Source organism: Medicago truncatula, chromosome 1, assembly GCF_003473485.1.
Source record: "Medicago truncatula cultivar Jemalong A17 chromosome 1, MtrunA17r5.0-ANR, whole genome shotgun sequence".
Classification (NCBI taxonomy): Eukaryota; Viridiplantae; Streptophyta; class Magnoliopsida; order Fabales; family Fabaceae; genus Medicago; species Medicago truncatula.
The window spans coordinates 34,023,162-34,049,273 of record NC_053042.1 but is presented as its reverse complement, the minus strand read 5'-3'; the positions used below and the strand labels follow the sequence as shown (position 1 = coordinate 34,049,273).

Sequence of the window (26,112 nt, the reverse complement as noted above, 5' to 3'; positions counted from 1 at the left end):
TCTCTGTCAAACTCTTTTTAACACATCCTCTTACATGAAGCCACATCATCTATCTAATTAATAATTTTACTAGTTACCGGTTGTCCCTGTTAACAAGGTTATTTCTTTTATTTTATTTTCCCCTTATTATTTGTTCAACTTCTCTCACACGTATATAAAACTCAAGTGAAATCATCTCTTCCGCAAACTACTCCACTACTTCACGACAGAATAACAAGAATATACAACAGAGACCAACACATCAAACTCCATCTTTACCCTGCAATATATACCCTGGCGCCATCTATCTATATTGTAAAATCTTCTCACCGCTGCACTCACTGCAACATATTCTTTCCACCGTCGTCAAACCATAGTTGGTGTTGCCATCATTTGTTTCAAAGCCACGTCCACCAAATTTCTATGTTACACTAGTGCAATCTGTTATCATCATCTCTTAAAAGTAAGGTAAACATTACTTGTTAGTATGGTACTTGATGGAACTATAAATATATAAATATAATATATTAGCCTTATAATATATATGTGGGATTTAGACAATTAGTTTTAGATCTTTAGTTTTGTACATAGTATATTTACATTCATCGTTACCAACTTCCCCAAATAAATTCTTTTTAATGTTTATTTTATTCAGTACATTATGACTAATTCTTTGTTGCTTTGAGTTATCATTACTTGTTATATATTTATATAGTTATAATTATTATCTGAAATATAGGAATTAATGGAAGTTGTTGATGGGAATGGAGAACATTCTATTGATGGGAATGAAGAGCAAGCTGTCAAGGAGATTGGTGACAATGATTCATGTACCGTTGATTTAGAGGCTAACGGTGGTCAAGAACCTAACATTGGAATGGAATTTGATTCACAAGAAAATGCTTATTCGTTCTACACTCATTATGCTAAATCAGTTGGGTTTGGGATATCAATTAAAAATAGTCGTCGTTCAAAGATTTCTAGAGAGTTTATTGATGTAAGTTATGCTTGCACAAGATACGGCAAGAAGCGAGAATCCAGTTCACAAAATCCACGTCCTTGTTTGAAGGTGGGATGTGAGGCTAGTTTACGTGTTAAAAGAATTTGTGATGGAAAATGGATTGTTCATAGCTTCATTAAAGACCACAATCACGAACTTTTTCCAGCATATGCACATTATTTTCCTTGCCATAGAGGAATCAATAAAGCTCAAAAGCATTCTATTGAAACTTTGCACCATGTTGGAGTGAGAACAAGCAAAATTTTTGCCACAATGGCCAAAGAATATGGAGGATATGAAAACATTGGTTGCTTGGAGAAAGATGTAAGAAACCATTTAGATAAAGGTCGGCGTTTGGCTTTAGAATCTGGAGATGCAAATGCAATGTTAGATTGTTTTATGCTCATGCAAGAAGAAAGTCCAGGATTCTTTTATGCAATTGATATGGATGATGAGGGTCGCATGAAAAATGTATTTTGGGTGGATGCAAAAGGTAGAGAAGACTATCAAGAGTTTGGAGATGTGATTTCATTTGATACTACATATATCACAAATAAGTACAAAATGCCATTTGCTCCTTTTATTGGTGTAAACAATCACTTTCAATCAAGGTTACTTGGTTGTGCATTACTCTCAGATGAGACCAAGAACACTTTCATATGGTTGATGAAAATATGGCTTAGAGCAATGGGTGGAAAACCTCCAAATGCAATCATAACTGATCAAGATAGAGCAATGAAAGAGGCTATTAAAGAGGTATTTCCAAATTCTCGACATCGATTTTGTCTTTGGCATATACTTAGAAAGGTGCCTGAGAAGCTTAGTCATGTTTTAAGAGATGACGAAGACTTCATGAGATATCTCAACATATGCATATATAAGTCTTGGTCAAAACAACAATTTGAAGATAAATGGCATGAAATGGTGGAAAAATTTGATCTATTTGGAGATGATTGGATTCACTCTTTATATGAAGAACGTGAACATTGAGTTCCTGTTTACATGAATGATACATTTTTTGGTGGCTTGTCAACAACTCAAAGATCAGAGAGCATTAATTCTTTTTTTGACAAATATGTATGTAAGAAAACTACATTAAAGGAATTTGTCGAAAAATATAAAGTTGCTTTACATGATAGAGAAGAGGCGGAAAAGCAAGCTGATTTTAAGACATGGCACAAGCAACCTGTTCTTAGGACTCCATCGCCTTTTGAGAAGCAAATGTCGATGATATATACACATGAAATCTTCAAGAAATTTCAAGTTGAAGTTTTGGGATTATCTGGATGCCGTATTGTGAAAGAGCATAATGATAATCTTACTGCCACTTTTACAATTTTCGACTTTCATAAAAATGACGAGTTTATTGTAGAGTGTGATGTCTCGAAGAAGGAAATATCGTGTCTATGTCGCTTTTTTGAGTATAATGGGTATCTTCTTTGTAGACATTCATTGATGGCATTCCAAGCTGTTGGTGTCTGTGTTGTCCCATCGCACTATATTTTAAGAAGATGGACCAAGGATATTAGAAGCAAGCATCATACAAGGATAATGAAAGAAGATGTGTGTTCTAGTAAGGAGAGATATGATTCTTTATATCAAAAGGCTATTGAATTTCTTGAAGAAGGATCGCTAAGTTTTGAGAGTTACAATTTGGCTTGCCATGCACTTGAAGAAACTTTGAAACAGTGTGCAACTATCAACCGGTCTTTGAAAATCGACAAGGAAAAAGTTGGTCAGAGCAGTTTACGTGTGAAGCTAGTGCGTGATCCGAAAAGAGCAAATACAAAAGGGGCTCCAAGAAGAATAAAGAGTGGGATCGAGAGAGGTCGTAAGAGAACATCTAGTTGTAAAGTAAAAAAGGTTAGAAGATTTTAACTTCATCAAAATTTGTATAATGTTTTTTTTTTCTATTTTAGCATTATTTCTCATTGTTATGTATTTGTTGTGATTTTAAGTCTGCTATTGTCCAAAGAGAAGCAGTAAATACCTCAAATGTTCTCAATGATGAAGTAACAGCTGCATTGCCAAGAATGGTATGACACATTATTCTTAGGTGATTTAATATTTAGTTAGTAGATACATTTTGAGTTTTCAACTAATTGTCTTTTGTTTTCTTATTTTCACAGGAAAATCATCAGGGTTGAAGGAGCTAAGAATGTTGTTTTAGAGACTTGTTTGATATACTTTTGTAAAGACTAGATGATGATTCAATTGGATTTGATAATGTTGATGTGATAATCAACTAGACATCTTTATGTACCAGTTTATGAATCTTTTATTTTACTGATGTGGTTTTCTTTAAATAAAAGACCTATTAGGATTTAGCTATGTTGATATGATGATCAACTAGATTTGTTTATTGTTTGTTGTTTCTGTTCAGTTTGGCGGTGTTTTTCCGGGGCGTTACGCGTACGGGCGGCGTTTTTGTTTTGTTGCTTTTGGTAGCTTGGCCTCGAATAAAATTTCCCAGATTCAAAAAAAGTAGCAGTGGACTTAAACCAATTCACTATGTTTCATGTTTGTATCTAGCAGTGGACTTAAACCAATTGGCTATGTAACTCACATGTTATCAGTCTAAAAAAATGTTACTCACTTGTTTTTAAATAATTTTTTTGGAAGGCAAAATTTATTAATAAACTAACCTAAACACAAGATGTGCAAAGGATTATATAAAGTACAAAGATACAACCATCAATTACACAAACTTTACATGTCTATCTCTCAATAAAGCTCGATGAAAACAAAAAACTAAAATTAATCAATACCTATGAAGCACAGATACATAACATAAACTAGAAACAACACGAACACAAGCACATGGACACCGATAATAATTTGTAAACATCACATAATTCAATATAATTATATGTGTCGGTGTCAAAAATCGACGTGTGTCTGACATCGAGCACGCTTAATTGAGGAGTATATGTGCTTCATAAACCAATACATTAATCCTCCAAAAGCAAAGATAGCAATACTTATGAGATTCTCTCCCTGTACAAAAATTTATATTAGCTAGATAAGTAAGACTAATGATCAAGCTGTTGCTATCAGTTCACCTAATAACTTAAAATCCTTTAGTAATATCTCCACAAACTTAAGATAAAATTCAATCACAAACTTAAGAGCCTAGAACAACTCAAACATATTAAGCAGAGTTCATCAATCCGGATACTTCATCCTCTTTTCACTATCCTGAGAGCTAAAAAATCAGCACATCATATCATACCAAAAAACTCCCAACAACTTTAGAGTGGGGCTGAACCACTCAACATAATAACAAATATCCTAATTCCAAAGATAGAATGTAAATCACTTGTAAATTATCATTCATCTCTTATTTCTTTATTTATACATTTATTAGCACTAGTTCTCGTTTACAATTATTCCTTTATTAGGGGTTGTGTCTTGTTGGGTGATTTTGCCATTTTGTTCCATTCCTTTATGAATTAGACGACAATTGAATCTCATTTCACGTTATTAATGTCCTATATATTTCTCAACCAACCAAACCACTGCTTCCCAATTTAAATGAAAAGGAGAATATTGCCAATTGCAGGGTAAAGATGGAGTTTGATGTGTTGGTCTCTGTTGTATATTCTTGTTATTCTGTCGTGAAGTAGTGGAGTAGTTTGCGGAAGAGATGATTTCACTTGAGTTTTATATACGTGTGAGAGAAGTTGAACAAATAATAAAGGGAAAATAAAATAAAAGAAATAACCTTGTTAACAGGGACAACCGGTAACTAATAAAATTATTAATTAGATAGATGATGTGGCTTCACGTAAGAGAGTGTGTTAAAAAGAGTTTGACAGAGAGTTTGTCAATAGCATTTCTCTTTTACTAATGATGTTTTTCTCCAAACAAATATTGCAGTCTAGTAAAAAATACTAGGAATACATTGATCTCAACTGGTAACATGCATAATTAATGCTTGTGGTAATGAGACCAATCCCTATTGTCACCATCCCTACAAAACAACAAAATATTGTAACACATTGTTATATTTTTTGGTGACGAGGGGGGCCAATTTTGGCTCAAACAAATAGGGGACTTTGATGGGCTCAAAATTTTGGAAGCTAAAAGTGAAATTTAAGCACTAGTCAGTGAGTTGAATAATCCCTCACAACATAAGACTCATCCTATGTGAGGTCAGCTTCATCCTATGTGATTTACATTTATGTTGCAAGACAACAAAATAAATAAGAAAAGAGATTGGGCAAAGCATGGAAATATATCTAATTGCCTGCCAAATTCATTCATTCATCTCTCCCCACATATCCCACTAAACCGAAAGCCAAGTTTATGAAATGGGGAACCCATATCTTCTTCATAAACAAAAGTTCAAAGCAACCTTTTTCATTTATTCTATATACAATTTTTATTTTCATTGAATGAATTTTATAATCACTCAATTTCTTTTGTTTGCGTTTTAAACATTCTAAACATATCAATATAAAAAAATAAAAAAATAAAAAAAACTATAAATTTTGATGAATCATTTGTCATTTTCTATAATGATAATGTTTATTTATTGAAAATGTTAAAGAATGCCTTGAGGCATTGGATAAGGGAACAAAAATACAAATTTTGTGTCGGAAAATGATAAAAAGTGGTCAAGTCAACTTATAAAAAATTTACAAATTGTTGTTTCTAATATAAAACTACTAATTTTGGTTACCTTAACAAGTGCTCTAAGAGCAATTGTTAACGAGATCCTTATTTATTATCCAATTTCACTTATTTATCTCTTTTCGATAAATAGTAAAAAATGTTATTCGTATAATTATAATTAATGTTGAATTAAAATGATAAATTAATAGGAACAATTCTTTTTTTTTTGAACAATCAAAAATGGAATTATATTAATCATCAAAAACAACTCTTCTAGCACAAGGTGTGCCAAAAGAACTACTTTACAACCATAGAGTCATACAAACAACTAAAGCAAACCATTACACGATACCCAAACATTGTAAGGGATTTGAACACCACATATCTAAACCAAACCTAAAAACAACCTTTTTGGCTTTCAACCAGGCTAAAGACATATATTTAACTTTATCTAACAACCTGGGGATAGAAGTTACAACTTTATTAAAAATCCTGTTATTATGTTCGTTCCATAAGACCCAAACGCACAAGAGCCAAATAAGCTGAAGAAAGTCTCTAGTAGCTTTACCTCCACCTGTCAAGTTCACAAACTGAAGAAAATGATCTAGAAGAACATTGGTATCAACACCTATAATACCCAGCCAATGACGCACCAGAGGCCATAAAGATGAAAAACATCACAAGATAGAAACAAATGTTGCGCCTTTTCACACATGCCACAGTCTGAAACACACAAAGAAGCTCTTGTGTCAAGCACCCGTCTTTGAGCCAAATTGACTTTAGTAGGCAATCTATCACGAAGCAACCTCCAAGCAAATAAAGAAACCTTCAACGGCACCTGATTATGCCAAATCAAAGAAGTTGTAGGATCCCTAAGTGAAACATCCCTTGTAGTCAGCATGTGATATGAACCCCGAACTGTGTACCCCTCAAAAGGGTCTGGTAACCACACCCACCTATCTGAAACAAAATCTTGTAGAGAAACATCAGTCAAAGAAGCCCTACACTCCTCTAACTCCTCCTCCTCCCAAGCCCACAACCTCCTCCTCCACTTCCACGCCTCCCCACCCCGCTCTACACCAAGAGAGAACAAACCTGCCACCGTAATAGATTTGTTCTCAGAAAGATCAAACAACCTAGGAAACCTCTCACAAAAAGAAACCGATCCTAAACCACTTATCATACCAAAACAAAGTGTCTGAACCATCCCCCAACTTCTTAGACACACACTCCCCAAACCAGCCTCCACCAATAACACCTCTCCCATCTCTAATCTGCCCTACCTCCCTCCATCAAGAAGAACAACTCCAGCCCCAACCTCCAACCTCCCACCTACTTCGCCATAACGGGCGACTAAGACTCGATACCAAAAGCCACTCCTATCAACTAAAGAAGAAGGGAAAATGTATAATTCACTTTGAAACATAAAGTTCATCTTTCATTAAAATTTGCTTAAAGTTCACACGGTGGAATTTTTTCCATAAAAATAATGTGCTATTAAATATGATCAAATATAGTAGAAAAATGGATAGACAATCACGTTCTTTCAACTTATTTTTTCTATAAATAATTATTAGATGAACTTTATATCCAAAATTTCATTCTTTAATATTATGTTTGATTTAGAAGAGAAGTTGTGAAGAGATAACAAATTTTTAACTTTGATTAAATAAATTGAATACCGCACTTCTAAATTCTAATATAGAGAGTATTATTTATACACTCTTCCTTTAATTATGAGTGTTTTTTGGATCATTTGTTTCTTCCTGGATAAAATATCATTAGAAAGGAGACCCTTGTTTTGCTTGCTCTATAATCAAATGAAATAAGTAGTAAATGTTTCTATTTCTTTCAAAAAAAATCATATTTTTTTTCTCACTCACTTTGTCTAGCCTTATACATGTCTACACAAAACATGGATGATTTTATAGGCAAAGCAAGAGGAATGGGTCACGACCTGCTGATGGTGTGAGATGTCCCCATTCCACACGGCCACCATACTTCATCTCACACACACAGGTTGTTTTTCTTGAGAAAACGACATGAGGCTATGTTTCTTTTCCCGAGCCGTGTGATGTTTGGTCCCCTCCTTTGTCGGCTTGTCGTTTGGAAAGCATGTATGTTGGTCCCCTGGGTCCTACCACACTTGCATATCTTTCTTTTCTTTTCTGTTTTGATTCTACCCTATCCATTTTCTCCCCAATATCTCATCTCTTATCTTCGCTCGCTCTGTATATATCTGCAGAGACAAATTTTGGACATGTGTCATTTAATTAGCGGTAGGAAATTTGTAATAAAAAAATCACAAGGTTTTCATTATAGGTTTTGTTAACGAGTAACAGAACAATGGGTTTTTTTTTTTTTTTTTAAGCCAGGAGAATTGATAGACATTAAGGGGAAGCAACGACATCTCAATTAGGTTGGCACCCAACAAAACCTTCATCCTATGCCGTCAAACACAGAAAAAAATTATTAAAAAAAGGGGAAGAAATCTCCAAATAGAAATTTTGTTTTGAAAATATAATATGTTATTTTTTATCAAACAATGATTACATGATTTTTTTTATTAAAACTTACTTGTTTTGGATGTTTAATCAATGCTCTTGGGACACCGGTTAACATTCTTCTTCATGAAAAAGTTTGTATATTATGTACAATATTATACATGTTAAAGAAACTAAAAGTAGCAATTTTATATGAAAAAACAACAATTATTTATTAAAAAGTTGTATATTCAATGTAAGAATTTTTTTTTTTTTTGCCCTTATTTAATTCCAAAAATACAAAAATGCCCTAATTTTGAAAAAAATTGCATAAATGCCCTACTTTTCAGAAATTTCTGGTACCTTGCAACCCCCACTTGCGGGGTACCTTAAAAAAATTTAAAAAATTAACTACCCCGCAAGTGGGACTTGCGGCCTACATTTTTTTTTTTTTTTTAAATTAAATAACTACCACTTGCGGCCTATATGTTTTTTTTTTTTTAAAAAAAAATTAAATAACTTGCTACCCCAACTTGCGGGGTATTTAATTTTTTTTAAATTTTTTTTAATACCCCGCAAGCCCCACTTGCGGGTTTGTTTTTTGTTTTTTTTTTTTAATTTTTAAAATAAAAAAAATAATAAAAAAAAAGAAGGAAAAAAAATAATAAACATATTAAATATCATGATATCTACAATTATTATAAATGCCCGGCTGTCCCACACCCTCATCTTCGACGATTTCTTCCGCGATTTACTTGAGGGTCATGTTGGTCTTCGTCGTTGTTATCTGCAGCTATCGTGAAAGCATCATATTACAGGTTGGCGGCCTTGTTTGCTAAAAGAGGACATGAGGCAGCGGCAAGGGTAAATTCTGGTGAGCCATTCTCCGAAAACAACATGAAATATCTCAGGAATGAGGTGATTAAATCCAACAGTCATCATGTCACTCAGTTTGACCGGGATCGATATACCTTTTCCGTCCGTGAAACCATCGATCATAAAGAAGGATTGCCAAAGGGAGAATACAAAGTGGACCTGCAAAATAAATGGTGTGACTGTGGACGGTTTAGAGCGTTACACCTACCATGCTCACATGTCATTGCCGCATGTTCTAGCTTTTGTCACGACTACATGACTTTTGTCGATAACAAATTCACGAATGAGTGTGTATACGCCGTATACAACATCCACTTCGACGTGGTTCACCACCAGACATATTGGCCTAATTATGAAGGACCGAAGGTGGTTCCCAACAAGTCAATGCGTAGGGCAAAGAAAGGTCGTCCACCAATTACTCGCATTAGGACCGAGATGGACGATGTGGAAACTGAGAGAAGATGCGGTGTTTGTAGGATGCCTGGTCATTCCCGCAAAGATTGCATTAATATTAGACATCAGTAGAAATTTAGTCTTTATTTTGTTTATAGGATGTCTAGTGATTAATATTATTATTAATATTAATATTATTATTATTATTATTATTAATAATTACGAGAAAAAATTAAAAAAAAAATCACATAAACTAACCCGCAAGTGGGGCTTGCGGGGTGTATTAAAAACATTTTAAAAAAATTAAGCATACCCCGCAAGTGGGGTAGCAATCTATTTATTTTAAAAAAAAAAAAAAAAAAAAAAATTCATACCCCGCAAGTGGGGGTAGCAATGTACTTAATTTTTAAATTTTTTTTAAGGTACCCCGCAAGTGGGGGTTGCAAGGTACCAGAAAATTCTGAAAAGTAGGGCATTTATGCAATTTTTTTCAAAAGTGGGGCATTTTTGTATTTTTGGAATTAAATAAGGGCAGAAAAAAAAAATTCTCAATGTAAAATACACAAATTTTAAAACAAACTTATTATTTTGAATTTTCTAACATGTGCAAATTTACCATTATAGAAAAATCCTTCATTAAATAATAAGCTTAAACGCACTTTTCGCCCCCTAAGTTTGCAAATGTTGCAATTTTGGTCCCCTGTTAAAAAAATGGCAAAAGTGACCCCATGTCTATCCCCTTTTACAAAACGTCAATTTTGACTCAATCAACCGTATGTGGCATGCCACCTGTGTAAACTTTTAATTTAAAAATATTAAAATTGCTACGCGTGTATATTTTGATTTTAAAAAAATGAAAAAAGGGAGAATCACGTCTCTACACTCTCTTCTTTCTTTTCTTCCTCACGCGTTGTCAATTCTTTCTTCCTCTTCCTTCCCTCTTTTCAGGCCACTCTTTCTGGGCATCCTTTGTCAAACAAAATACATAATATTCATTCTCTCTTCCTTCTCTATCTCATCATAAATTTATTTTTCGATTGAAAATATTTTTTGAGTTTTCAAACCGCCACCTTCATTGATAGATCTTGACTACCAGAGAATGTTTTTCAACAAATTGCCACCATAAAAGTAATCTCATTCGTATTCCCTACAAAACCCACCAAAATGTTAGGATGACATTTCTCCGACGACCACCTCACCGGAAAACATCACCACCATACCGGAATTTCTATCTATTGTTAACCGCGGCCATAACGGGTGTCACCATATGGAAATCTATTGTAATTTCATGGTTAATTGATTTTTGGTTTGTTGTTGCTGGATCTTTCGGTGAGTGTGAGTGAGATTTTTGGTGATTTGTTGTTTGGTTTTGTCAATAGCAGAAGATGGACAAGCTTGTCCGTGTGATTATTTTCCATCCTCCATCTCTTGTATTTTGTACTTGTGAGAAGTTATTTGTGTCTTTGGGTTTGGGGTTTTGGCATAGTATTCAAAGAGACATAAACACAATAGTGGTATGTTCAAATTCACATTCACTTTTGGGATGAATTCAGTTTTGGCATAGTATGAAAAAAAGGAGATTGAATTGGAGATATGTTGTGTTTGAATATTTTGATGAATTTATGAATGAAGAGTGTTATAAATTTTGATTGGGTTTGTGTTTGTTTCAAATTCTGCATTTTCTTTATGAACAAAAACTCGTTCTGTATTTTCTTTTAGAAATGAAAGAAGAAGATGAATGGTTTAGACAAAGAAGATGAATGTCACTTGCTCCCTCCAATCAATCCTTTCTTTTTTATTTTTTTAGGGTGTGTTTGGTTTGCAAAACAGCAAGTACTGGACAGAACAGTACAACACAAGGCAGAACAACACTGGACAAATTTTTTATGGCATTAAGTAATTTTTTGTTTTATACGATTTTTGAGGGACAAAATGCTATTTTGGTATTTTAGACAACTTGTACGTGGGACAAAAAGTTATGCTGTGGTTTGGTGAGGGACAAAAATATGAGTTTTTGTCCTGTCCCTTGCCTCCAGTTTGTCCTCTACCTGAAACAGTTTTACAAATCAAACACTGGACAACTAGAGTTGTTCTATCCTGTCCTTCATTTTTTTAGCAAATCAAAAGCACCCTTAATTTTGTAAATACACACGTGGCATTTTTTTATTAACTTAGAAAATGAACAGCTGACATGCCACACAGCGTTGATCAAGTCAAAATTGACGTTTTGCAAAAGGGGGTAGACATGGGGGGTCACTTTTGTCTTTATTTTTAATAGGGGGCAAAAATTGCAACCTTTGCAAACTTAGGGGGCGAAAAATGTGTTTAAGCCTAAATAATAATAGTACTCCCTCTAAAGTTTTTTTTTTAAAGAAAGTTCTCTCTTTAAGATTGACGAGGAAAATGTTAACTTATGCACCTAAAACACAAGTTAAAAATTTGATGATAAAATTATTTTTTGAAACTCGTGTATTTAATGTTGTAAAAGTTTAATAATTTATATTTTCAATAGAACAATCAAAATACATGAAAGTGCTAGATTGAAAAGATACAAAAGAACAAAAACACCAAAACACAATGACACTACCAACCTAAACAAGGGACAAGATAAGATAACTCCAGTTAAAATTGTTCCGATGATATGACAAATTTGGGGGAAATGGACATGACAAAACCTAAAATTCTTGTTTCTCACTAAACCACAACGTAAATTTTTATCCAAATTACAAGTTGTCTAAAATACCAAAATAACATTTTGTTCGCTAAATATCGTTTAAGACAAAAAAAAATGTCTAGTGCCATAATAGTTTGTCATGCGTTGTTCTATCTTATGTTGTGTTGTTTAGTATCATACTTAATCTTTTAGCATATCAAATAATCCAAAAACACAATCAAATTTTAGTAATGGTCACACAATATTTGTCCGATCTCAAGACAGTGTTTGAGCGCGAGAACACGGCTTGAAGATGAACCGTGGCCGAGTACTCCATTCATATAAATTGTTGAAGAAACCCTCATATTTTGATTTAACCAAAGACCAAACTATAAGTTGGTCAGGGTTAGGTGTTATAAAAATCAATTCTAATCTGGTCAAAATATTGAAGGTTAGGTCTCACATGTAATCTATCATAAACATATTTTTAGGTCTAAGACTGACTTTTTTGAAAGTTTGTTACGACTTGTTAACCTGCTTAAAAACATATTTCACATAAACTTATTTAAATAAGTAATCTAACATATGTTTAAATAGACTTACAAACTAACTGATCAATGATATATTAAACCTCATTTTAATATTTTACATGACATTATCTTTCAATTATATTTTATAAATAGACACTTAAATACTTAAAAAATTAATATAGACTAATAAACTTAAATTATTCAAAATGTTAGTACAAGAAATCATGGACTCAAACAATTTAAAGCGCATGATAATTTTTTATGGTTATATTGACATTAACGATGGCCAAAACCACCGAAAATGTTTGAAAATTTTGGTCGGTTTGTCCATTGAAAGTTCTCTTCTAAATTTAAATGAGGTCTTCGCAAATGAAAAGTAAGATTAAACCAATCAAATTAGTCGGTTGTTTGACCAGATACCAATGTTTAAAAAAATATTAGTGGAGAATTTTAAATTTTTTGTATGATCCATATTTAATTTTTAGTATAGTTTGATAGAGAAAATGAATTTGTGCGATATGATTGAGGAGGAGAAATTGAAAAAGTTAGCAGAGCAGAGCGTAGAGTATAGACAAAGACAAGACAGAGAATCTAGAAGAAGAGGAAAGAAAGATAGAAAAGTTGTACCACCAATTTAAAGCAAAACCATTCATTGATGGACGCACAAACAAACTAGACCAGACACGTGGGGTCCACACTTTCCTTACCTTCTTCTCCTTCTCTTCAACTTCACACTATTCATTCTTCTCACCTAACCATTTATTACTACTCTCTCTACACCCTTCAAATTCATCCACCCTTTTCTTTCTCTTCTTCTTCTTCTTCTTCTTCAAATTCTTCAAAAAAATCATATTTTTTCACTACCCAGTTGATTTATTGGGTCATGTCTACTGTGTCTAAAGATGAAAACTTGACACTTTCTTCTGAGGATTCTTCTAGCCCAGATGAGTCTGAGCTTGAATTGGGTCTTGGGTTAAGCCTTTCTCACCCTGCAAAATCACATAACTACCATCATCATGGTTCTTATGCTAGAATTTTCACTGCTAAGGATTTTTCTTCTTCTTCACCTTCCTCTGCTGGAACTAAAAGACCTGCTGATTCTCTTGATGCTACCAACCGTCCAAGGTTTTAATTACCATCTTAATTTTCCTTTATTTTGCTTTGTATATTTTGTTTTAGTAGATTCTTATGTTACATAATCAATGTTATGATTTGATCTTGTTGATTTTTATATCTGGTGTCTTGTATGTCTGTCCAAAATTTAGTTTTTTTTTTTTTTGGTAGTTTGTGGAATTAAGGCTCACATGGTGTTACTTACCTTGAGAAATTCAATTAAATAGGATAGAATTGGTTTGGAAAGTTCAAAACTAAATGACTTTAGGGGTTAAGAGAAACCAATTTGATTTTACTTGATTGGCTATGAGAACTCTTTGTTTCTGTATTGCTGTAATCTATAAGAGGGCTTAGTTGATAGTAACTGTGAGGAGGGATGATAATGGTATTTTCAACTTACTATCTATGTTTTAGGATGATCTAGACCTATTTGGTTGCATTTATGTGTCATAGATTCATACCATTAATTCTCAACGCTGTAATATTCAACTCTGAAGACCAATAATGCTGTAATTTTCTGTAGATTTAACTTAAATTATATGGTATTGATTCTTGATTGGTTAATTATTGTTCCAATTCTATTGATGAATACACAATCTAAAACATTACATCTAATGCATAATCAAGAGTTTCCTTATAATTTGACTCAGCTACTTAAAAAATGTAAAGGGAAAATTATAACTTATAATCAGTGGCAGTCTGGCAGATAAATGCCCGGTAAGAAGGGAGTGTGTGTGGTATCATGCTGGCCCCTTCAGTAGAAAAATAAATTAATCAAATATTTACTGGTTTTTTTTTTTCTTAGTCCTTCACTGATGGGGTTGTTGTTTCTTTTGTGAATGAATTTACCAAAACAGTCAAGTAGTTGGATGGCCACCCCTTCGATCATATCGAGTGAATAGCTTTAATGCCAACGCTAAATCAACTGAAGCATTCAACTCTGTGGCCGAGAAGAGCAAGAATAATAATATTGTGGTAAGGAAGAGTACTGACAACGGAAATGATGATAACCACATTAATATCAAAGAAAAAAGAAACCTCAGGAAATCCCCGTTTGTCAAAGTAAATATGGATGGGATACCTATTGGAAGAAAGGTTGATTTGAGTGCTCACAGTTCCTATGAAACATTGGCGCAGACATTGGAGGACATGTTTGACGAATCAACTACAAGCGTCACTAGCAAAGGTATATTTTCATGCCACTCCATTCAATATTGTCATGTTTTCAAAATACCAAGAATTTTATTTTTATGGTGAATATTTTATCCATTTTATACTTTTTTTTGTCACTGCTTTAAATATAGCTTAATAGTAAGGTATTGTTTCCTTTGTTCATGAAGCAACTTTTTCTTTTTTACGTTTTCAAACCGCACAATGGCAAAATGTAAACAAATATACCACAATATGATGGTTTCTACCATTATAAAGAATTCTTGTTGTTAAGTATAGTTATTGATTGAGATATGATCTCAACACATGTGCATGCAGCATGCTATACTTTCTATTATTGTTTATATCATATTTCTATTTTGTTTATATCAATATCATATTCCTCTTTTATGCGTTTTAAATTTTATTGAAATCATGCATTTTCCTCTTTGATGCGTTTTATTACTTTTCCCCCCCTAATGGTATTGAAATCATGGCCAATAGGATCAAATGGGGAGGATCACAACATGACTACCAGAGGAGAAAGACATTCAATATTGTTGGATGGATCGTCCAAGTTTGTACTCACTTATGAAGACAAGGAAGGAGATTGGATGCTTGTTGGAGATGTTCCGTGGGGGTATGTAAAGTAGTTTTCTATTGCATTAAAGTTTTAGATATATATATGACACATGACTCTCCTTCCCGTCCCCAACATCTCCAAATTTAAAACCTTGTCATCAGAACTTGCTTCTTCCACTGCTTCTATCTCTGCATTGTCCCTTCTTTCATCCATCATCACTCCGATATCTTCTCTTCTCTTGTTTCCTCTGTTTTCCGTTTCCTAATTTTTGGACTCTTAAATTGTTAATATGGTGGTAGCAATAGTTGGTCGTACGTTAGAAGAAAAACAATAGTCAGAGGCATTGTTTCGGTCTGTGTTTGAGTATTTGATACAAAGATTTCAACTTTATGCATACTTTTAACCCATTCGCATAGTTGTACATATATATGCCTATGATTTTGACTTCCCCAATAATATTGCACTATCGAAACTAATTTCATTACTCGGCTCCCAGTTCCATCTTGAGAGAAGGGATCTGGCATGTTAGATGACATAATTAAATTTTCATGTTATTTTTTACTTCAAACTTTCAGTTCCAATTGCCAAGTTTTCAACTTTTTGTAAAAAAGGGCACAGAAACAATTGCTAGGCGGAAATCGGAAGTTTTTACTGGACAATTGTGAGCGAGCAAAGAAAAACTGAAGGTTCAAAACAGGAAACAAAAGAAAAAACACAATGCAAAGAGAGGAAGAGACACGGTTGAGAGAAGACATAGTTGTTCATGCACATAAAATAAGAGTCTAATAGGGGTTGGGACTGGTGAAGAAGAGACAGGACGGTCTTAGAAAACATCAATGGATTGGGTTAATGGAAGAGGAGAAGCCAAATATGTTGGTTGCAATTTTAACGGGAATAGGTTGTGAAAAAGAGTCTAATATCATTGGTTTCATAAATTAGAGCTATAGGCAATAATATATCACAATTTATTACTGTTTTGCATACCCTATACAAAAATCATGGACTTCCTAATATTAGATAGTGTCTGTGGCTTTCTTCTGGAACTAGGGAAATATTGCTTGTGTGTAGTTTCATGTTGGTTTGCCTTTTTGTGATTTAATACTAAAGGGATGTCCTGTTTTCTCTGCTTTGATATTTATTAATCTCCCTCTTGCAATTAACATTCAGGATGTTCCTTAGTTCTGTGAGGAGGCTAAGAATCATGAGGACATCCGAGGCTAATGGACTAGGTAAGAAGATGCATAGTTATACTTAATACGACTTAACTTACCCTAAACATTTTTACTTTGCTAATTTGATTACTTTTTTGCAGCACCAAGATTGGAAGAAAAGAACAGCAGACAGAAAAGCAAGCCCATATAAATATTGTTTTCATGGCCAAGGATAAGAGGAACGTACTTATCCCCCTTATATGTAACACAAATAGAAGGAAGAAAAAAGTAATGAAGTACAGCAAGTAAATGGATTTTGACTTTTGAGATTCAAATGATAAAATCGTTTTTTCTTTTTTTGGTTTTCCTGATTTGGTTTTTGGTTGTTTAACTTGGTATTTCCGTCACTGCCAATATACATCATCACTTTAGATGATGCAGGCTTCATAAATTTTCATGTAATACTACTAACTAATCATACAAGTTAGTCTCTATTTCTTAATGCTGTAAATGTGAGGTGCTTGCTAACTTCCTCAGCCATCTAGTTTTAATTGAACTTACTTTTTCTGATGTTGTAATTCAAAGTTTCCTTTGACAGAACACTTATTTTCAGTAGGATCAATTTGGTCATATTGATTATTGGTCCTTTACTTTAAAATAGCACTCATTGAAAATTGAGGCTAATAATGCTCTAGTGCAAAAACATACTCAAGTGATTCATGGTTGTTGCCTCCAGACAAAGTTAGAATGTGTATTGTGATATGTTTCTCCTCAATCTTGTGGTTCAGAACTTAAAGCACACACAATCTTGTGGGTTTATAGGGTTACATTATGTATAACTTACATATAACACACACATGCCAAATAATTGGATAAAAATTTGTTCCTGTTTTTGTAAATGATCTTATAATTAGAGACCAATGGAGTATCAAATGTCATTAGTGAGAAGAATATGGTTGATAAAATTCATTTTATAAGAATGAATTTGATACCAAGTGATATTGAATTACCTTTTAAGTTTACGAGAAAATTTCAAAATGACAATAAATAAAAGATTAAAAGTCATGATGAACCAATTTCTCATATTTACATTATCTTCCCAAGTCATGTTCAATCATGGACATATATACGTTGAATTCCATCACACAATTGTTATTCACTTTACATTCATCGATCCACACATGAACTTAGTTTCTTCACAATTCAATTATGTGAACAACCGATGTTTCATCAATCAAATATTATCATAAAGGCGAGTCAAAATGGAAGAAGATAACACAATACTTATGAGTTCAAAACAACGAGATCAAAACATATGCGCGACAGCCGACATAATCAAAAGGGAAATCCAACTCCACATATTGATATGTTCTAGCCTGAATGTTGCAGTACATGACTTCACTAATTAGTGCCATGGAAACCAAGTCAGAAGGTTAATAACTGTGTCAACAGATGTTACATTTTATTACAGCTGATGTTCCTGTTTTGCATAAAATTGTAGGACAGCATCTTTTGTCGGTAATGCAGTAATTGCCCCTCTCTCCGTCACCGTGAGTGCGCCACATACATTGGCGAAATATAACGCTTTTTGGAGACGTTCCTCATCCTGCCCCACAAAATAGCTGCATCAATCCAAACACTCGCAACTAGAATGTGTAAAGATGTATGAATTACCTCGAAAATACTTGGGTCAGAAGCTATGTTGTAGAGAATCCCACTAACAAATGCTTCACCAGCACCAGTTGTGTCAAGGAGTTTAACATTGACACCTCTAACTTTGCCCTTAAAACCCTGTACAAAAATTTAGTAATCACTATTATCTGAATGCTGGTCACTCACATGACAAGGTAGTACTGTGAAATATTGAACCTTGAAGCAAACCTTACTCAAGTTTTACAACCTGCTATTCGTCATTGAGTGTCGAAATTGTTAATTTAAACTCGACAAGTCACATCCAACATTTCAGTCCACTCATCACAATAAAGAGCAAAGAAAATAATGAAATGAGGGATTATAAAACCTATTCAGACAATTAAAATCTGAGTTAGATGACTTTGGCAAGCTTACCTTGGTGTAATATCTACAACCCTCTGAACCACCGGTAACAATTAGAAGCTTAAGATTAGAGTAAAAAAGCTTTTCTAATACAACATCATCATCATAAGGATCACCACCATCAATCAAAAAAGTAATCTCATCTTCACTGATCTGCAATACATAAGATAATAACACTTCAGGTAGACTCCGAAAGAAAAAAGAATGACGTGCAATGGCATTTATAAAGTGTATTGTATGAAAGTAAAAAACTAGACAAATAAAATTTACCTTTATGACATCGGCTAGATGCCATATGCTCATTATACCATTTCGAGCAGCCTCGGCTGATGGCCATAGTGCCAATCTCAATTTCGGATAATAAGAGAGAATGCAATCAGAGTCTTTAGCAATTCTCAAGGCAGAAAGATGAGCGGACTTGCATGGCTCTTCAATCAAACTCATGGAACCATAATGGAATATTTTAGCCTGCAATCAGTATTAAATTAAAGTTATATAGACTTAAACCATAGGTCTTTATGGCCACATTGTATAAACAGAGATGGAAATTAAAGGCACCTTCTCGATGAGTTTACGATCAAGCTCTGACTCATACAGAAGCATATCAGCACCAGGATTTCTGAAAAACGAGCACTTGCGCTCGCGATCAGGTCTAAGTTCAACATAAGCCAATGTGGTGCTGCCATTAGAATCAACACGCATGCCAGATGTATCAACATTATTTTCCTTTAAAATATCAACCAACGAATACCCAGATTCATCTGCTCCAACCTTTGCTCATAAATGCAGATGAACCTCCCAACTTAGAGATGCCAACTGCCACGTTTGCAATAGCACCACCAAGATCTCTCCTGCAACCAGACGATTCGTCAATACACACGAAATCTATCAACAGTTCACCAAAACAAACAACCAGTCCACTTGTTTTGCTGCAGCCTTCTGTTATGGGAAAATCAGGTAATTTGTAGGGCCTGGACACAGGAGGTACTCCATCCTTATTAGCTTCTGTATTCCATAAGTTACCAGATTGGACAGTATGAGTGCTGTCATCATCAGCTAATCCTCCCCCCAATACTATAGTATTTTCAGGAAGCAGCGAGAAAATTCCTTTGGACACGCTTACATTAGAGAATTTGACCTACAAGTAGCAATATACCCCTTAAGTCCACCCTTACACAGAGAATAGAAAATAAAAGCAATAAATAAATATATATGTATGTATTCAGATGAAAAGGATGTCTGGTGATATGGAAGAAACCTTTAATCCAAGAGGCGCAGAAGGTTGAATGCCTCGAATAGGCCTGCGGTAGGTCTCTATTCCATAGACTTTACGAACACCATCGGTCATTGACAACATCACCATCGTACCATCCCGTGGAGGAGGTATAGCAAACCTTCCGTGAATAATCAGTCCTTCTCTTTCTATATATGTTTGCAATAACCCTTGTTCTAAATTCTAATTCCCTCAAATTTTCCCTCTCATTTCTTTCATTCAAATTCGGCCCCACATCCCTTACAAAACATAAGAGGTCCTTACAAATATAATATTTGGGGCACCTCCTTACAAAATATAATGTTTAGTGTCATCTTTTCATTCTTAACTTGGAAACTGAGTCATTGTTCTTCTATTCGATTTCTTTATGTTTTTTCTGTTTAAATGTTAAGTAGGGTAGCATATGGTCCAGTAATATAAAAAAATCAGTCTCATTTCTGATTTTGTGAGTTATAAATTCCATTACCTCACTATCCAATATTAGGGAACCTGATTTAGAATTTACCCTCTGTTTTCATAGCCATATTTTTCTCCATTCGGAATCATCATTAGTTCTACTTCTTCTAATGTGTAGTATGGTTGCAGGTATGAGCAAAGCTTGGCGATTCTAAAACATGCAAAACAAAGCAAGGAGGGCATGATAACAAAATCTTCGATAATGTTGGGGCTTGGAGAGTCTGATGATGAGGTGAAGGAAACAACTATGGATATTCCAAAGTCAGTATTTGCAGGTTAGATTATATCAAGTCTTTTGGTGTTTCCCATGGTTAGTTAGAGTCTACATACAGATGATGCTAATTATTCACACAATCTGGCTATATATTGCATGTTAAATGGATTGTACTTATTTAATAAAAATGATATTGTTGTAGCCGACTCCTTTGCACTTGACAGTAAAAGAGTATGTTAGCCTGACAAATTTGCTTTCTGGAAAGAACATGGGGAGTTTATCGGTTTTTTGTTATGTAGCCAGTGGCCCACTGGTAAGCTATTAACAGATGCATTAAAATTGTTTTAATTACCCCTGAGAGAGAGAGTAAGGTTTCACTTTAATAAATCTGCGTAGACATATCAGACCATGTAGGATTGACGACCCTGCGCCTATACAACGCGTATAACCTTATTGTGATCAACAAGTGAAACGGAACAGCTGGAGGGATGTAACAATCCCACGAACTCATCACTTAAATAGAATCCTTATCTCATAACTGAATGTTTACTTGTCTTTTAATCCTAACGCCGTTAAAATCTTGCAATCAAACCAGGTTGTTAACTCACTGTTCCTTTGTGCAATCAAATCAAATTTGCAAACTCCCTCCAATTTACTCGCTTTATTTTATTTATTTTAATAAGTAACGCTAGTTGCCGAGTTGAAATGACAGTCCCTGTGGAGACGATGTTACTTATCAATTTATTATTTGAAAACAGTTTGGTTCACTTGGCAAATTTAGTCATCAAGTTTTTGACATTGTTGCTGAGGATTGTTGATATTTCAACGAGGTAACTCATATTAGTTAGTAGTTTAGTTTATGATGCTAATTTTCTACCATTGTCCTTTCATACAAAGGTTCATGACATCTTAGAGATAATATGAATGGTTAAATGGTGATGATCCACTATGTAAATTTGCACCGAATATCAACCTGGATCTGTGATCCATTTGGATTTGAGGTTGCTCATCAGACTCCCTTTTCCCACTTCGTTAATTTGTATTCCCATCTTCTCCCTCGTGAGAAAGTGCGAGAGGGTTGACAAAACTTCCTCCTCCCCCTTCATATTCTTGTATTAAAGATTTCGCACTAGGTGTCTAATATCTTGTTGTAATAAGCGTTATATTAATGTCAATGTATTATGAATTATTGATCAAATAATAAAAATATGTTTAATTCTTGATAATTTGTATCATGTCTCTTTAAATTTATGCCCTTTTTTGTCATTTTTTTCATTTCTGCCATTGTAATAATTTTACGACTGTTTTGAAAATCAGTTGAAAATTTGGTTAAACACGAATCGGATTTTATAATTTAAAAGTAATTCGGATTATATAATATAAACGGGGTATTTTTGGAGTTTTGGAGGGTGCATGTGAAGAGAGTAGTGCAGGAAAAGTAACTGTCAAATACTCCCCACATCCCTTTCAATAAGAAATAACAAAAATCACGATATTAATAAAAATTGTAGGAGTAATAAGTTTGACAGAAATTTGGATAATATCTGTGAATTGGTATTCGTGAATTAATTATGACATTTCATTCCATTCCATGTAATTATGAAATGTGTAAAATTGCAATTTTATAAAGTTTCGTAATATTTTAACGACACCTCAATTTATATCGATTTTTCAACCAAAACATGCAAAATTGTAATTTTATCCGAGTAAGCATACATTCACAGATCAAATTTCGTTCTCTAATTTTGCCAGCGTGTTTATAGCACCATAAGAACCTCCACCACTAAATTATGAATTTCTTAACGATTCATAATTAATTCGGCCATCATTTAAAAACTCCAGCATTAATTCAATGGCAGCATTACTTCAATGGTGAATGTTCTTATGGTGTTCAAACTATGCCTACAAAATTAGGGAACGAAATTTGACTCATGAGTATATGCTTAATCGGATAAAATTGCAATTTTGCATGTCTTGGTTGAAAAAACAATATAACTTGAGATGTAGTCGGAATTCTACGAAACATTGTAGATCCTCTGCATGTATTTTTATAGAGATGTCTTAAAAAAACTCAAAAGTCAGCATCTAGGTCACCTTTTGGACTTTATGTCTATAGAAAAGGAAGTCAAAATAACATTGTATATGCATGTATTGGGATGACTGGTGGCATCGAAGAAACCTTTAATCCAAGAGGCGCACACGCACAAACTTGAATGGCTTCAAGAGGCTGTTTCGAGGACTCCATTCCATTGACTGTATGAACACCATCGGTCATTGTCAAAAACAACATCCTATCAATACCTGGAGGAGGTATCCCTTGTTGTTCCTCCGGAGGAGTAAAGATATTGACAAATTCATCGACCTGCCAATGCATTTGGAAGTGAAGTGTTCATGTTCCGCAAATGATACAAAAAATGAAATAAAAAATTGCAGAAAACTGAATGGAAATTGAAACCTGCAATATGAAGGAACCATCGAGAGTAGTTTTGAATTTGAGCTTTAATTCACTAGGGCTAGGAAGTATACCACTACCACAAGAATGGAGATCGGAAAACAGAAACTTCTCGAAACAGATCCGCTTTTTTGAGGACATCGAAGCCATTTAACAAATCCCCAAGTTGGCTTTTTTGAGGATAATATTTGGTGCACCCCCTTACAAAAAATAATCTAAACGTTGAATTTATTTATGCATGATAAATAGTCCATCCATACCAAATTACATGGGAAAAAAATTTGTCCCAAATTATACGTCGCTATACAATATCAGCGAAGCATTGATGCTATTATATCCTTGATTATTGATTACTCTTCATATCTTTCTCGTACCATTTATTAAGGACAATATTGTAAAACAACTCATAATATATTTTTCTCATACAAAGTTAACTACATTCCTTAATACGTGTGAAATGATCAAAGCGTCGTATAATTTGGGACGGAGGTAATATATAAAAGCTTGCATGGACTTTAGTTTTACTTGCAATCCATTCCATCTTATGTTATGAGCCTTTTCTTATTGCCTTCTACTCTTATTGATTCTACTGGGAAAATGTTAAATGGTTTCTGGTGGGGAAATGGAGGCGGTAGTAATAGAGGTATCCATCGGCTTTATTGGGATAAGCTCACGGTACATAAGACGAAAGGAGGGATGGGATTTAGAGACTTGACGGCTTTCAATTTGGCGATGTTAGGGAAGCCGGGTTGGAAGTTACAAAATTATTTAAAGCTCGCTATTTCCCTCGTAATGATTATCTTGATGCGAAGGTAGGTCATAACCCAAGTTTCGTGTGGCGAAGTATTTTTAGTGCAAAAAGCGTTGTCCGTGAAGGTGTCACATGGAAAATCGGGAATGGTATAAATATCCCAATTTTCGAAGCGCCTTGGTTAAAAAATGGAGGTTATATCTCGGGTGTAGGAAAATAAAGCGAGGTAATCCAGCAAGCAAAGAGTTCAATCTCTCGTTGATCACAATAATAATAGTTGGAACTATCATTTGATTAATTACTATTTTGATCAAGACACTGTCCAGGAAATTCGTAAGACTCCTCTTGTTCGTCAAGTCGAAGAGGATAAATTAATTTAGAGAGTTGAGAAAAATAGGCATTATCCTGTTAGAAGTGCGTACAGATTGAGTATGGAAAATATAGCAGATAATTTTCATTTGTGTCGTCCGGGTAATTGGTCTAGTATATGGAAGCTTTAAGTTCCCCGAAAGTAAAAAATCTGGTTCGGAGAGTTTGTAGGGGATGCTTACCGACACGAGTGCGGTTACTAGACAAAGGGGTTAATTGCTCATCTTTGTGTGTTATGTGTGAAGAAAGTTATGGAGATGTGAGTCATGTGTTGTTTGATTGCCCGCGAGCAAGGAAAGTTTGGCAGACAATTTGCTTCTAAGTAAGGTGAATTCGGTAATGCTAAATAACAACACAGTGGCTGAAATCATTTTTGCATTGTTACAAGATCTGTCACATGCTCAAGCTCAGTTGTTTGCAACGGTACTTTGGAGTTTGTGGACAAACCGCAATTTACGGTTATGGCAGAATGTTACGGAAACAGCCCAGGCCATATTGGAGCACGCGAGGCAGCTGTTATTTAAATGGAGAGAAGCGAACATAAAAAAGCAGCAAGGTGGATTGGCTACTGTATAAGCTGGGCCTAACGTTGATGTGCAGCTGACAGGTTGAGAACAGCACCGTGGAACCTATGCAGGCTCGGTGGCAGAAACCGGTTCATGTTAGGCTAAAATGCAACGTTGACGCGTTGTTTTCGGATGCTTTAAACTGTGTTGGTTTTGGTTTTTGCATTCGGGATGAGGCTGGAAACTTTATAAGAGCAAAAACAATGTGGTCGAATCCGGTTTGTTCAACAGATGTCGGAGAAGCTCTGGGACTCTCACATGCTATCCGATGGGTGCATGAACTACAACTTACAAATGTGGATTTTGAGTTCGATGCAAAAAAGGTTGTAGATTACTTCAATAGAGGTAGTAATGATATTACTGAGTTTGGAGCAATAGTGGGAGGAGTGTCGGAGAAGTTGTGATCTCTATTTTGAAAACACTAAGGTAGAGTTTAGTCGGAGACAATCGAAGGAGGTCGCTCACACTCTAGCTCGAGAGGACACTTTCTTAACTAGTCTCCATATCTTTAATGTTGCACCACTTTGTATTTCGACTTTGATTATTAATGAAAAGCTATAAGCTATTTTCCCTTAAAAAAATAAAAACTTGCACAACAAAATTCAGAAATTAGTGTTTAGTGTCATCTTTTCTTTCTTAACTTGGAAACTGAGTCATTGGTCTTCTATTCAATTTCTTCATGTTTTTCTGTTTAGGTGTTAAGTAGGGTAGCATATATGGTCCATTAATATCCAAAAATCAGTCTGATTTCTAATTTTGTGAGTTATAAATTCCATTACCTCATTCTCCAATACTAATATTAGGGAACCTGATTTAGAACTACCTTCTGTTTTCATAGGCATATTTTTCTCCATTCTGAATCATCATTAGTTCTACTTCTAATGTGTAGTATGGTTGCAGGTATGAGCAAGGCTTAGCGGTTCTAAAACATGCAAAACAAAGCAAGGAGGGCATGATAACAAAATCTTCAATAATGATGGGGCTTAAATATCTTGTAATTAAGAAATGCCTTAGCCAAGAACCACCATGCAATTATACAATCATAAAGGGCTTAAATATCACTCATAAAAGAAGCCTTAAACTCTGATTCTTGATGATCCCTACCTACATAACACAAAGAGTGCCCCATCCACTTAGGATGCAGGCACCATAAATTTTCATGTAATACTACTAATCATGCAAGTCAGATTATTTCTTAATGCTGTAAATGTGAGGTGATTGCTAGCTTCCGCAGCCATCTAGTTCTGATCGAACTTTCTTTCCCTGCTGTTGTAATTCAGATTTTCCTTTGAAAGAACACCTATTTTCAGAAGGATCAGTTTGACCATATTGATTATTGGTTCCTAACTTTAAAATAGAAATCATTAAAAATTGAGGCTAATAAATAACCATGTAGCATTGCCACTTCACATTGAAGCCGTGTCCAGTGTCTGACACGTGTCAATATCT

General features: G+C 34.4%; 2 protein-coding genes and 1 pseudogene across 2 annotated transcripts; 2 read left to right on the top strand and 1 right to left on the bottom strand.

Annotated features, from left to right (window-relative positions):
* The first annotated feature begins 724 nt into the window (after positions 1–724).
* On the top strand, positions 725–1,969 carry LOC120578282 (protein FAR-RED IMPAIRED RESPONSE 1-like). The gene has a single exon (XM_039830935.1). It carries the CDS (start codon positions 725–727, stop codon positions 1,967–1,969), a length of 1,245 nt encoding a protein of 414 aa, XP_039686869.1.
* Positions 1,970–13,175: 11,206 nt separating this feature from the next.
* LOC25484206 (auxin-responsive protein IAA11) lies at positions 13,176–17,155 on the top strand. The gene is made up of 5 exons (XM_013612975.3): positions 13,176–13,656; positions 14,502–14,830; positions 15,298–15,433; positions 16,544–16,605; positions 16,689–17,155. Exons 1-5 carry the CDS (start codon positions 13,415–13,417, stop codon positions 16,736–16,738), a joined length of 819 nt encoding a protein of 272 aa, XP_013468429.1. The 5' UTR covers positions 13,176–13,414; the 3' UTR covers positions 16,739–17,155.
* An 837-nt stretch (positions 17,156–17,992) lies between these two features.
* Positions 17,993–19,945, bottom strand: LOC25484205 (probable fructokinase-7; annotated as a pseudogene).
* Between the last annotated feature and the right edge of the window lie 6,167 nt (positions 19,946–26,112).

Bases quoted from the DNA above. Each gene is read 5' to 3' on its own strand.
- LOC120578282 (XM_039830935.1), top strand. From the start codon at position 725: ATGGAAGTTGTTGATGGGAATGGAGAACATTCTATTGATGGGAATGAA.
- LOC25484206 (XM_013612975.3), top strand. From the start codon at position 13,415: ATGTCTACTGTGTCTAAAGATGAAAACTTGACACTTTCTTCTGAGGAT. The intron at 13,657-14,501 runs GTTTTAATTACC...TTACCAAAACAG, and splicing joins GATGCTACCAACCGTCCAAG to TCAAGTAGTTGGATGGCCAC. The intron at 14,831-15,297 runs GTATATTTTCAT...CATGGCCAATAG, and splicing joins TACAAGCGTCACTAGCAAAG to GATCAAATGGGGAGGATCAC.